General features: G+C 44.8%; 1 protein-coding gene across 4 annotated transcripts in view; it reads right to left on the minus strand.

The window, feature by feature from the left end:
* AFF4 (AF4/FMR2 family member 4) overlaps nt 1-13,043 on the minus strand; it is a 79,804-nt gene that overhangs the window by 24,628 nt on the left and 42,133 nt on the right. For all 4 annotated transcript variants that reach the window (XM_030574123.1, XM_030574124.1, XM_030574122.1 and 1 more), the window contains 2 exons: nt 9,565-9,601; nt 7,497-7,545 (listed from right to left, as the gene is read on the minus strand). In XM_030574123.1, the coding sequence (XP_030429983.1) occupies nt 7,497-7,545; nt 9,565-9,601 (86 nt within the window). The remainder of the gene's footprint in view (nt 1-7,496; nt 7,546-9,564; nt 9,602-13,043) is intronic.

A 13,043-nucleotide genomic window follows, 5' to 3' on the forward strand; every position in this document is an offset into this window, starting at 1 on the left:
CTAATTGAAGACGTTGCAACTAAATTGGTATAACTGAGGGCAAAACTTGTTTTGCAGAATGTTATTTATTGGAGATGATGCATAAGCAAGAACAAACCCAAGCCAACTCAGATGTTGTAGGTATCTGAGCAAGGGGTGCCCTGCAACTGGGCTCTGGGGGTTGAGATGTATTGGCTGGGGAGGACCCTGTGGCTGGGTTCGGGGAGGGGAGGAAGGGGGCAGAGAAACAGAAACTGGGTTGTCATAGGGGTTTCTTTAACTCTACTTCTGGGGGAATGTGTGCGCGTGCGGGGGGGGGGGGGGGTTTACAGGCATACTTGCTGACAGATATTTTGAAATAAAATTACCAAAATAATTGAAACTGAGTGATTATGTAGTGTTATTTTGACAAATACAATTTGCAGAATTTTAAAATATTGTGCACAGAATTTTTAATTCCTTGGCACAGAATGCCCCCAGGAGTAATATACAGATAGCCACTAAAGACTTACTTTGGTGTACATATGTGCATTTTCTAGGAAAAATTAACCTCTGGGCACCAGGTGTCAAATTTCCACCCAAATTGCTCATTATAAAGAATAAAGTCACCAAAAATTTATGAGGGGAAAAAACACTAATCAAGAAGCTTCCAGTTACACTGTGGTTTTGGTTTGTTTGTTTTTTATGGTTGTGTAGCAGACAGATGAAGCATAATGTTCAGTCTATAGGTACTGTAATATAGTTTGCCACATTTGTAACAACATCTGTATGATAAATGTTTGGTATTCAAGCAGAAGACAGGGCCCAAAATTTAAACTTCCTTAAGCATATTCCAAACAATATCCTCTGACTACAAAACATCACAGCTCCCCAAACCATTTTTGTAACTGTTAGCACAGGAATCTCAAACTCAAATGACCATGAAGGCCACATGAGGACTAGTACATCGGCCCAAGGGATGCATCACTGACACACTCCCCCACTGCCCCCAGCCCTGCCCCCACTCCACCCCTTCCATGGGGCCCTGCCTCTGCCCCACCTCTCCCCAACCCTTCCCCATCCCCATTCCAACTCCTTCCCCAAAGTCCCCACCCCAAATGCAACCCCTCCTTGCCCCTATTCCAACCCCTTCCCTAAATCCTCACCCCTACCCCGCCTCCTCCCCTGCATGTCCCTCCTCAGTCCTCCCCGTCCTTCCTGGAAAGTGCTAAGCGCCGCCAAATAGCTGTTTGGCAGCAGGAAGCACCTGGAGGTAGGCAAGAGCATGGCAGGTGAAGGAAGCTTGGTGACTCAGACTCTAGGACTGGAAGGGACCTCGAGAGGTCATCGAGTCCAGTCCCCTGCCCTCATGGCAGGACCAAATACTGTCTAGACCATCCCTAATAGACATTTATCTAACCTACTCTTAAATATCTCCAGAGATGGAGATTCCACAACTTCCCTAGGCAATCTATTCCAGTGTTTAACTACCCTGACAGTTAGGAACTTTTTCCTAATGTCCAACCTAAATCTCCCTTGCTGCAGTTTAACCCATTGCTTCTTGTTCTATCATTGGAGGCTAAATTGAACAAGTTTTCTCCCTCCTCCTGATGACACCCTTTTAGATACCTGAAAACTGCTATCATGTCCCCTCTCAGTCTTCTCTTTTCCAAACTAAATAAACCCAATTCCTTCAGCCTTCCTTCATAGGTCATGTTCTCAAGACCTTTAATCATTCTTGTTGCTCTTCTCTGGACCCTCTCCAATTTCTCTACATCTTTCTTGAAATGCGGTGCCCAGAACTGGACACAATACTCCAGTTGAGGCCTAACCAGCGCAGAGTAAAGCGGAAGAATGACTTCTTGTGTCTTGTTTACAACACACCTGTTAATGCATCCCAGAATCACGTTTGCTTTTTTTGCAACAGTATCACACTGTTGACTCATATTAAGCTTGTGGTCTGCTATGACCCCTAGATCTCTTTCTGCCATACTCCTTCCTAGACTGTGTCTTCCCATTCTGTATGTGTGAAACTGATTGTTCCTTCCTAAGTGGAGCACTTTGCATTTATCTTTATTGAACTTCATCCTGTTTACCTCAGACCACAGCAAATAACTTGGGGCGGGGTGGGGAAGGCGTGGGGAGCTTGGCAAGCCACAGCAAATAACTCCACGGGCCGTGTGTTTGAGACTCCTGTGTTAGCAGCTGAAAGTAGATCATAACTTCACAACCCAAGTAACTAGATTTCTCTGCAACCGTGAACATTTATTTTAAAAGGTCCCTCTACCCTACCTGCCCTCCTCATTCTTGTCAAAAGTACTGAAACATACAGCAATCCCAAGAATAGAAATCTTATTTAAATATCCTGCTAGCGCACAACAAAGAAAGGAGAGCAGGAAAAGTGACATGCACACGTGCCCTTGCAAACCAGCAGCTGGTAGACATAAAATTTGAGACTATTTTGGAAAGTGTTCTTTTCACGTGGGCTTGTGTAGCCATTTTCTGGTAATCAACAAGAATTAAGATTCTACATAAGAAAAGACAGTTACCTTTTCTGTAACTGGTGTTCGAGATGCGTTGCTCATGTTTCATTACATATTAGGTGTGTGTGTTTACCACATGCACTGGTGCTGGACATTTTTCCCTTAGTGATATCTGAAGGAGACAGGCTCTGGCGCCCTCTGGAGTGGGGGCCACATAGCACAGTATAAGGGGCTCCATCGGCTCTCCCCATCCTCAGTTCCGTCTTGCCAAAAACTCCAACAGTGGGGAAGGAGGGCAGGTTGTGGAATGGACATTAGCAACACATCTCGAAGAACACCAGTTACGGAAAAGGTAACTGTCTTTTCTTCAAGTGCTTGCTCATGTCCATTCCACATTAGGTGACTCCAAAGCAGTACCCCTGGAAGTGGGTAGGAGTTAGCTGATGTGTAGATTACAACACAGCTCTGCCGAATCCAGAGTCATCCCTGGCCTGCTGAGTGAGGCATAAGGAGCCATGAACATGTGAACAGATGACCACGTTGCAGCTCTACAGATGTCCTGGATAGGGATATGTGCCAAGAAGACCACCGAAGATGCCTGAGCTCTCATCAAGTAGGCTCTGACAATTGGCGGCAGAACCTCTGCCAAGTCGTAACAGGTCCTTGTGCACGAGGTGATCCAGTTGGAAATTCTCTGCAAGGACACCAGAAGGCCTTTCATCCTGTCTGCCATAGCAATGAAGAGCTAAGTTGATTTTGAGAAAGGCTTGACACATTCTAAGAAAAAAGCCAAGGCCCTTCGGCAGTCCAACGTGTGAAGACACCTCTCTTCACTGGTCCCGTGGGGTTTGGGACAGAACACCAGGGGGAAGATGTCCTGATTCATATGGAAGGCTGATACCACCTTTGGCAGGAAAGCTGGGCTGGGCCACAGCTGAACCTGGTCTTTGTAGAAGACCTCAGAAACACCATAAATGGTCAAGGTTTTAATTTCACAGATTCGTCTCGCTGACATCACCACCACCTGGAACACGACTTTCCATGACAGGTGGGAAAAGGAGCAGGAACCCTGGATCAAAGGGCAAGCCTAGAAAGGACTATGTTAAGATCCGATTGCGGGACAGGGGCCCATACCTGCAGAAAGTCTCTCTCGAGCCCTCTCAAGAATCTGACCATCATGTCATGGGAAAACACTGTCCTTGGAATGGTGGGTGAAAAGCAGAGATGGCCGCAAAATGGACTCTAATGGAAGAGTGTGCCAGGACCTGGTTCCTCAAATGGAACAGGTAGTCCAGGACAGTCTGTATGGAGGAACGCGAGGGAGCGATGCCCCATTTGGATGCCCAATGGGAAAACCTCATCCACTTGGCAGGTAAGTCAATCTAGTTGAGGGCTTCCTACTTTCCAGGAGGACCTGCTGGACTCCTTCTGAACAGATCTGGTCCTCCAGGTTCAGCCACACAGCATCCACACCGAGAGGTGGATGGACTCGAGGTTGGGGTATAGGAGCCAACCGTGATCCTGTGACAGAAAGTCTGGTTGGTTGGGCAGGGGCCAGGGAGGACCTGCTGCCAGGCTCATAAGCGTGCCAAACCAATGTAGTTAGCGGGAATGTGGAGACTTCCACAATGAGATTTGTCAGTGCAAGGAACCTATCCTGTGGCAGGAACGCCCTGGCGCAAGTCAAGTCAAAGGATCGCTCCAATGAACTATTCTCTGCACTGACACAAACATCGACTTTCTGTCACTTATCAGAAGGCCCAGAGAGCAGTATGTGGCTTGAAGCACCATGACATTCCTTTGGACTTGAGACCTGGAACTGCCCTTGACAAGCCAGTTATCAAGGTACGGGTAGATCTGGATGCCCCGGCGCCTAAGGTAAGCCACTAACATGGACATGCACTTGGTAAACACTCTTGGTGCTGTCGCCAGGTCAAACATGAGGACTGCAAACTGGTAGTGGTGGGGTCCCACTGTAAACTGAAGGAAGCATCTGGGTCCCTGAAAGATCACTATGTGGAAGTATGCATCCTTCAAGTCAAGGGTGACATACCAGTCTCCCAGATCCAGGGAGGGGATAAACAGAAGCCAGGGAGACCATGTGGAACTTTAGCTTCTTTAGGTACTTGGTGAGGTCTCACAGGCCCAGGATGGGCCATAGACTGCTCTTGGCCTTCGAGATTAAAAAGTACCAGGAATAGAACCCCTTGTTCCTGTACTCAAGAGGAACTTCTTCCACTGCATCCAGCTGCAGCAACCCATTTACCTCCTGCGCAAGGAGACTCTTGTGAGGGATGGTCAAGGTGGGTGGGAAAAGAAAAACTGCAGAGCATAACCCTGTCCACGGTGCTGAGGACCCACTGGTCTGAGGTTACAGTGGTCCAAGCAAAGAAGAAAAGGGAAAGGCAGTTGGAGTACACTGGGACAAATGGATCCGGGGAATAGTCTGGTAGGTCGCCCTCGGGCGCACCCTCAGAATGACCATTTGGCCCTTTGCTTGGTATGGATTGAGCCCGACTGGGCAGAGGGTGGAGGCTCGGACATCGTTTGTTGCCCTTGGCTCATTTGTAGGGCTGGTCCTGCCAAGGCTGGCTCCCCTGGCCCGGAAGCTGCTGCGGTTTGAACCGCTTATGCATCGGGGCTGGGATGTACCGATCCAGGGTTTTCAAGGTGGTGCAGGAGTCCTTGAGACCATGCAACTTGCTGTTCATTTGCTCTGCAAATAGGACTCAGATGAAGGGCATTGATGGCTGATCCTCAGAGAACAACCCAGAGAGGAGCAGCCAGGAAGCTCAACGCATGGAGACAACAGAAGCCATGGTGCAGACAGCAGCATCAGCGGCATCCGATGCCACCTGGAGGGCTTCCCTGACCATGGTCATGCCCTCAAATCGAGAATTGCTCAGACCTCCTTCTTGGAAGCCGCAGGGAGCTGAGGAACAGAGGACAAACAGATAGCTCCTCCAATTCCTCTGCCTGAAGCACCAGGTTGGAAGTGATCCTCTTCAAAAGTTCTTGGTGTGCTTTAGCATCATCCTGAGGAACTAAGTGAGTAGGCCTTGTGATAGTCTTGTCCTCGTCATCGCCAGACAATGCCGGTGCTGCGGGGAACCTCCACATCCATTGGTAGTCCAGCAGCTTGCTCCCTTGGTACTCCTGAACCTGTGGGGTCTTACTCCCCAAAGCCTCGAGAACCAGCGGGGGAGGGGATACCGAGGCCACTGGCCTTTCTGAGGCTCCTGACACTGATCGGGCAGCCTGGGATGGTTGGGTGAACTCCCAAGGGTTCCACAGGTACCATGGCACCAGCCGCTGCGCTTGGGGCCATGGAACTGGTTTTGGTGCTGTTGATGCCGGCATCACCATAGGTACCAGGCCTTGTCCCGCAGTCAGGGAACATCGCTCCATATCAGAGCTGTAAGCGGAGCGGTCGGTACTGGGTGACCAGGAACGGGTGGAGTGGTGGCTCTTGTCCAAACTAGTGTCGGTTTCTGGGACCCGAAGCTGACCTGTCTGAGCGAGTCAGGCATCTCGGTCAGAATTTTGAAGACTGACTGCGTTTGGCGTATCTGCGTCAGATACCTGGTGATCTATGCCTTGCTGCTCGACCAGTACTAGGATGTCAAAACGGGACTTGGAGCCACTATGGGCTAGCTGTTGGGAGAAACCTCCTGAGAAGGGCTCTCTCCTCCTAGTAGACGGGTGGTGACGACCAGGGGATCAGCGGTCTCTGCTCCCAATCGGTCCAGTGATCGGTACCAGGCCCTTGGAGACGTTCGGGGCCAGTCCCAGAGATCTTGTTGAGTGGCATGTGCCCCAGAGGGTCTGCATCAATCCACCAGCGAGGAACACCTCCTCAACTCCCTTGATCAGTGCCCCCAGTGTGGGAAAGGGGGATCTGCTGAGCCTGCCTCTAGTCCGAGGCGTGACAGCTTCACATGGGCGATGGCGGGACGTCACTCTCGATGGGGAACAGTGCTACTGAGGCAGGGACACACGCATAGGTCCCAAAGCAGGCTTTCCCTGAGACCGGGGTACCGCTGGAGCAGCTGTGGACTGCCCCAGTAGCATCAGAATTTCCTGAGCTGCTTGAAGGGTTTTGGGCATCGATGGCACCTGAAGCTGGTCATGTCCTGCACCACTATCCAGAGTCTCAGGCAAAGTATGGGATGGGCTGCACTGCTTGACTTAAGCTGGAGCCCGACTTCCTGAAGGGGGGTGTTGAGCTGCCCAGCATGGGTCGTGGCTCGGCTCCAGCCCTCTCTTTGTAGATCGTCCCTTCACATTCTTCTTCAGCTTCATGACTGGAGCCACAGTGCTTGCTGTGGAGTTGGACCACTGCTCTGGTGCTGCAGTGAGTGCAGACTCCATTAGGAGCGCCCTTAGACGAGTTTCACGCTCCTCCTTCAGCCTAGGTTTACAGGACTTGCAGATACAGCACCTGTCATTTACGTGCCCCTTGCCTAAGCACCTTAGGCAGCTGGTATGAAGATCGCTGACAGGCACAGGCCGTTTACAATGATCACAGTGCTTAAAGCCTGGGGAAGTGACATGTCCATTCCTCTGGCTGAGTCCTGTTCAGGACTAATGAAGAGCTGTAAACAACTATTAAGGGTTTAACTAAGAAACTACTAACTATATACAAACTATTTTACAGGTTTTCAAAGTTCACAAGAACAGAGAACGAAACAACGCTAGCCAAAGCAGCAGATTTTCCAGAACAGTCACCGGTAGCAAGAAGGAACTGAGGATGGAGGGAGCCAGCAGTGCCCCTTATACCGCACCATGTGGGCGACACTCCAGAGGGCACCAGAGCCAGTTCCCCACAGATAATGCTAAGGGAAAAAATTGCGGCACCAGTGCACGTGGCGAGCACACACACCTAATATGGAATGGAGATGAGCAAACACTCAAAGAACTGTTATATCCACATTAAAGTGTGTAGAAATGGCTATAGTCATCTTAATGGGACAAAATCCTTCAAAAACACTTCAGAAATAGTAGTTTGGGAAATATCGGAGAGGATGTTCTAATCTTTTTATAAGGGCAACTTACGATTTCGATTGATGGCCATTGGACGTTTTCGATGAGGGATTGTATCTTTCTGGGGGGGAGGAAAAAAGAACACTCCTTAAAATAGAGCAGCAAAATAAGACACTTCAAAGTTACAAGAAATAAAAATCCTAGATTAATTTGGAGGCAAGTATGGTTGAGTGAATTTAGCACTTGAGGAATGGAGGGACTAACACAACTGGTTTAAGCCAGATATGATGCAAGCAGGTGTTATGCAAACTTCCCACACGGTTCCGTCAATGCACCTCAACCCTGACATGCAATACACCCTTCCTATGCCTGCTCTATGGTTCTCTTAAGCAGAGCCAATCATGCTGAATTGTTCTATTTGTTTGGTGTAGTTATACATGAATTAGAATGGGACTAACAGAATTATTTCACTAATATCAGCTTACCTAGATTTGAACTAGAAGATCCAGAGGTAAAGGCTAGCACAGCAGGAAACTGCACCAACAAGAACAGTGAGGGTATGTCTATACAACACAGAAAAACCTGCAGCTGGCATGTTCCAGCCAATTTGGGCCTGCAGCACTGTTTCCCACCCTGCAGAGTCCAAGAGCTTGGGCTCCAGCTTGAGCCTGGAAGTCTACACAGCAATGAAACAGCTCCGCAGCCCAAACCCCACAAGCCCAAGTCAGCAGGCGCAGCATGGGTCTTTCTTTGCTGTGTACACATACCCTGAATATACAAAACTGGACCAGATTTCAAGTGATGCTTTTTTTTTTTTTTTTTTAAGACAGCAGTAAGTTTCATTTATTTTGAATGCTGTGAAAGAAATTGTTTACCTTCTCTCTCAGTTAAAACCACTGTTCTAGAAAAAAATTATACTGCTCTCTGCATGCAGAGACATGGCGTTACTTAGCCAGTAGTGTCATGTTAAAATTAGCTTCAGCATCATCCCTACTCAACTCTGCAGTAGCTGAGTAAGGATCCCACCATTTTGACCCAACAAGGTAGGTCACTTGAAATTCCTAACTTCTGTCCAGGCCACCACAACAGAAGTTAGAATTGAAGTGGTCATAATGTGGTTTTCAATGAAATATTTAGGAGTTGAGAATCACTCCTAGCCTCTGATCAGGCTGGCTTCTCTCCATTTTACAGTGCATTTCTATATGAAGCATTTATAGATAGGCCCACATACCACAGCAATAGGTTTTCTAATTAAGTGTTTGAATTTATTTCCTTAATTCCTCTCTTTATTGTGTGTTCAGAGTAAGTGACTTGTCAACATATAAGAATAAGCCTCTCTATGCTTTTACTACTTAATCTGATTAATTATTTGGGGTATGAAGGGTCAAGCCTGATGGAAGTGAATGCGTGTGGGCTGTGTTTCAATCACACTAAAAGCACTACCTGTAAATAATCCACTTGAGTAATTCTCGTGGAAAAGGAAAGACAAATTTCAACAAAAGCTTTGTTGCTTTTATTCAAAGTCTGAAAAAAAGCTCTGGTAGCAGCGGACTGAGCATATGCATAATCATACCCTGGAGTTCCTGATACTACCATATTCTCCATTTTGAATTATGCCCAATAAGGTGAGCATGGAGTGCCACAGCAAGGAGAAGCTACAGTGTGGAATGGCTATTGTCCCAGCTTTAAAACAAACCTTATGCTTTATTCTACTACACATGTTAATTTGCCTGCTGGACATCAGACTTTCAGAAACTAGGGTTTGAGTTTTCACATACAATTATCACTATGATTTTCAATCAGCTCTAAAGAGAAAGCATCTTTCAGAGGATTACAGTAGTATGACTGGGTATAGCTAGGTATTTCCTCTAGAAGCCAGCAACCACAATGCAGTTTAATCATTATCTTTCAGATCATATAACAGGACTTGTAAAAGAAAGCCAATTATCTGTTTTATAGAGTAAGACTTGAAGAAAATATGGAAATGCTAACTTGGAGTTTTAACCTGTGTGACCTGTTTGGAAAATTTATATTCAAAAAAAGCCAAGAAGCCCAAGAGGCATTTGGGATGTTAATCATAACATGAAGACATTTTATAAAAATATTTTTTAAAATATATGAAATGACTTTAAATACTCACTCTGCTCTCCAGTGCCAAAAGTGGACTGTTGAGACTCCTAAAGGAATAAAAAGTTATATAAGATTTCAAAAGGGAGTTTGAACTAATGATGAAAGTAAAGGCTGAGTCATATTGCCCCCTATTCATTTAAATGACTGCAGTGTATTAGGACTTAAGTAGAAGAGTGAAGCAAAAGCAAGGAATGAGGGTACTTGATTGTTCCTCTGGGTTCAAATTCCCTGCACCTATCCCAAAAGACATTCCAAGCCCAAGCACATGGTCTTAGCACAGGGACTTACTTCGCTAGGCCTGCCCATACTCCACTCCTACACCACCTCATCTGTCCCTCCAGTTACCCATGCAACTAATTTGTGTACAATTATCTTAGCAATGCTCACAAGTTAGACTCATTCGCTTATGTAAATTACATACTCAAATCATATGGAAATCTAACCATGAAAATCAAGCCATGTTCATTCTGGCTCTGACATCAGCAGCAGAGACCCTGGCACCAGAAGTAATTCCAGAAAATCCATCTCTCCCCCACACAGTACTGCAAAGTCAATCCTGCTAAATATAATTTAAAAAAAAACCTAAAAGCTTGTTTTATAGTCCTTAAATAAACACAGATCTGATTGAGTAGGTACAGGGAGCAGACTGCCAAATAAGAATGCCATATTTATATAGTCACTTTTTCTGACCATAACCTTGTTTTAAAGCAGTCCAGCTTTGGCCCTAAAAATATGGAAGAGCTGAAAATACATGACTCAATTTGAAATGCACTACTTAGGAAATTGAATCTAGTATACTTCATTGAAACTCTTTTTCACTAGTTTGCCAAGAAGAATCAAGTAATCTACCAATAGTGGGTTGTAGCTTCTATAATAAGCCTGTAAACTGATCTCCCATAGCAAGTGGCTCATGGAAGTGCTGCATGTACATAATGGTATCTGTAAACATTCTGAACAAACAAGAGCTTTACACAAAATGTTTAGATGTTCTTAAAAATCTTTTACAGCTTTTCAAATGTTTATTGCAGATGGGTAAGTTGTTGAAGCAGTAATACATGAGGTTTTATTTCTTTGGAGTTCTTCACTGCAGTGTATAAAGCTCACTGTGTTTTGCTAAAGACTTCCCTCTTCCCAAAGATATCTTGGTTTTATATGTTTTATTTTAAAAATTGCTTCTTTAGTCAAAGAAAAGAGTAAAAATTTAAATTAACTCAAAATGAAGCCTTGTGACATCTTCCCAGCTTCAATAGATAATTACCAGATAAACTTTAGAAAAACAGAAAAGGTTAAAGCAATGACGGATTTTTATATTTCACAGACATACTGAATGTCAGAATGATTATCTGCTATTTGGTTTCTTTTTGTCTTCATGGCCAAAAGTAGTCAGCCAGCCAAAAGCGGTAGGCTATCATTCAAAATGGAAGACAGCATAGGGGAAAATTATTGTGTTGCCTAATTTCAATAGCACTGGTAGACAGCTGCCGTCCTGGATCAGGCATACAAATAGCAATTTACATCTGTTTCTTCCTTATGTACACATTGTGACGGCTATAAAACAATGTCTGTGCAATTATCCATTGGTGTCACTTAAATGTTTTTAAGTCACACCACAGCATTCCGTGAGGGTGCACTTTGATAAAGATATTTTGTTTTAAATCCGTTTTCCAATAATCTATTTTAGTTTTGAACACACTTCACTTTAAGAAACTCAGACAAGTAAAAGCATAAGCTTACAGCTACAAAGTTACTTCCGGCAGTATTATCTCCCTGGGGACTACTTAGGAAAGGACAAATGAGAAACAATGGAGAGGAAGGAGACCATATTAATCTACTGGGAGTAACAGCAGACAGACTGGTCAGGACAGGCAATGAAGAGATTTAAGCAGGAAGCAAACTGCACTTACACATAAAAAGCAGAGAGAAAGAAGACTGGATATAATTGAGCAGAATGGTAATGCAGTACTTAGGTAGGTTGCCAGTTTGGCTCTAGTCCAGGTAGCAGTGACTGAAAGTGGTTGCCATTTGATGGCTGTTGGATTCTATTTGAAATGAGACCGTGGTCTCAATTCCACTTTCCATATTACTAACTTAGCAGCAGCACAATCAACCCTAATAGATGCCATTGCTGATACTCTCCGAGAGGTCAACAATTGAATAAACCTGGAAACAAGACTCTCCTTCCCTTCCTTAGCCATCCCTCCTCTAGGTCACAGTTGAGGTACTCCAGGGCAGAATTTTACAGTGCTGCCGTAATATTTGCTTTGTGGAGAGCAGACTTCAGTCTCAGACTCACAACTGAGCAACTTTCACCTGTACAAAAAACCCTTGGCTCTTAAGATGTTTGGGTGGTATGTGTCTATCTACGCATACATACACAGACAGATATTTTATATACAATACCAATATTCTGGCTTTGGAGTCTGACAGTCATCTGCAGGAAATCTACCTGAGGCTGGAGCAGTAACCTCAAGCCTCAGACCATGACTCAAACCAAATGACAGCGTATACAATTTTCAAAAGTTACTTAAGCTTTCTGGGTCCTACGCTCCATTAAAAATTTTACCCAGGTTTCTTACAGCAAAAGATCTACAGGGTAATCCTGTAAGGAAACCAATTTAATGCAGTTTTGTTCTTGCTTAGGACCTGCTTTACCATTATTAAATATGTTAAGGTAATATCAATAGGCCCAATCAGGAATCTGGGACCATCAGGCTAGGCACAATTCACATCAAACAGACACATTAGTCCACTGAAAAGTGCCTACATTTGTCATATGGCATGGGAAACACACCAAGTGTTAGCACACAAGTAGAATGCTGTGAAACCTAGCAGCATATTACATGTGAAGAAAGTACAGTTTCTGAAGAGATCAAGTCCTCTTAGGACAGTATAGCTTGATTAAAGTAAACCACTGTTCTGTTTTATTTTCTACATTCCATTATGGTTTCAGGCTAAACAAACCCATGGCTCACTAATTTGCTGGAATTCTTGGAAAATATTCCTGCCAAGAATGACAGGGGGTACAACATGGCAGAGGAAATTATAAGCTTTGGATCCGCAGAGAGTATTTAACAGAGTTCCTCATCTAAGATGCATAGTCATGGAATAAAAAAGTTGGCTAGAAGTCAGAAGACAAGAAGAAGCCATAAATGGAATTTTTTGCAAGCTGGTTTAAGAAACACAATCCAAGTTGATAAATGTCCAAAAATATGACCTCTCTTTTTGTTCCTGTATGTCAGCAAGGCCTAATATCTAATATTATCTAATCTAATCTAGCTTCTTTCCCCCACCCCATACAAATGATTTAATATATATGCTTATGAGGAAAGTCAAGTCAAAGGCCTACAAGCCAAACAATTCATAAACAACCCTACAGTAACAAATAGGCACATGTTTGCAAGATAGAGAAAAAACAAACATTCTGTAAAGAAACAGATTTCTTCTTCAAGCATGCTGGGGTTATTACATACTAGTTATGAATATTATGAA

This window comes from Gopherus evgoodei, chromosome 8, assembly GCF_007399415.2.
Source record: "Gopherus evgoodei ecotype Sinaloan lineage chromosome 8, rGopEvg1_v1.p, whole genome shotgun sequence".
In the NCBI taxonomy this organism is placed as follows: Eukaryota; Metazoa; Chordata; order Testudines; family Testudinidae; genus Gopherus; species Gopherus evgoodei.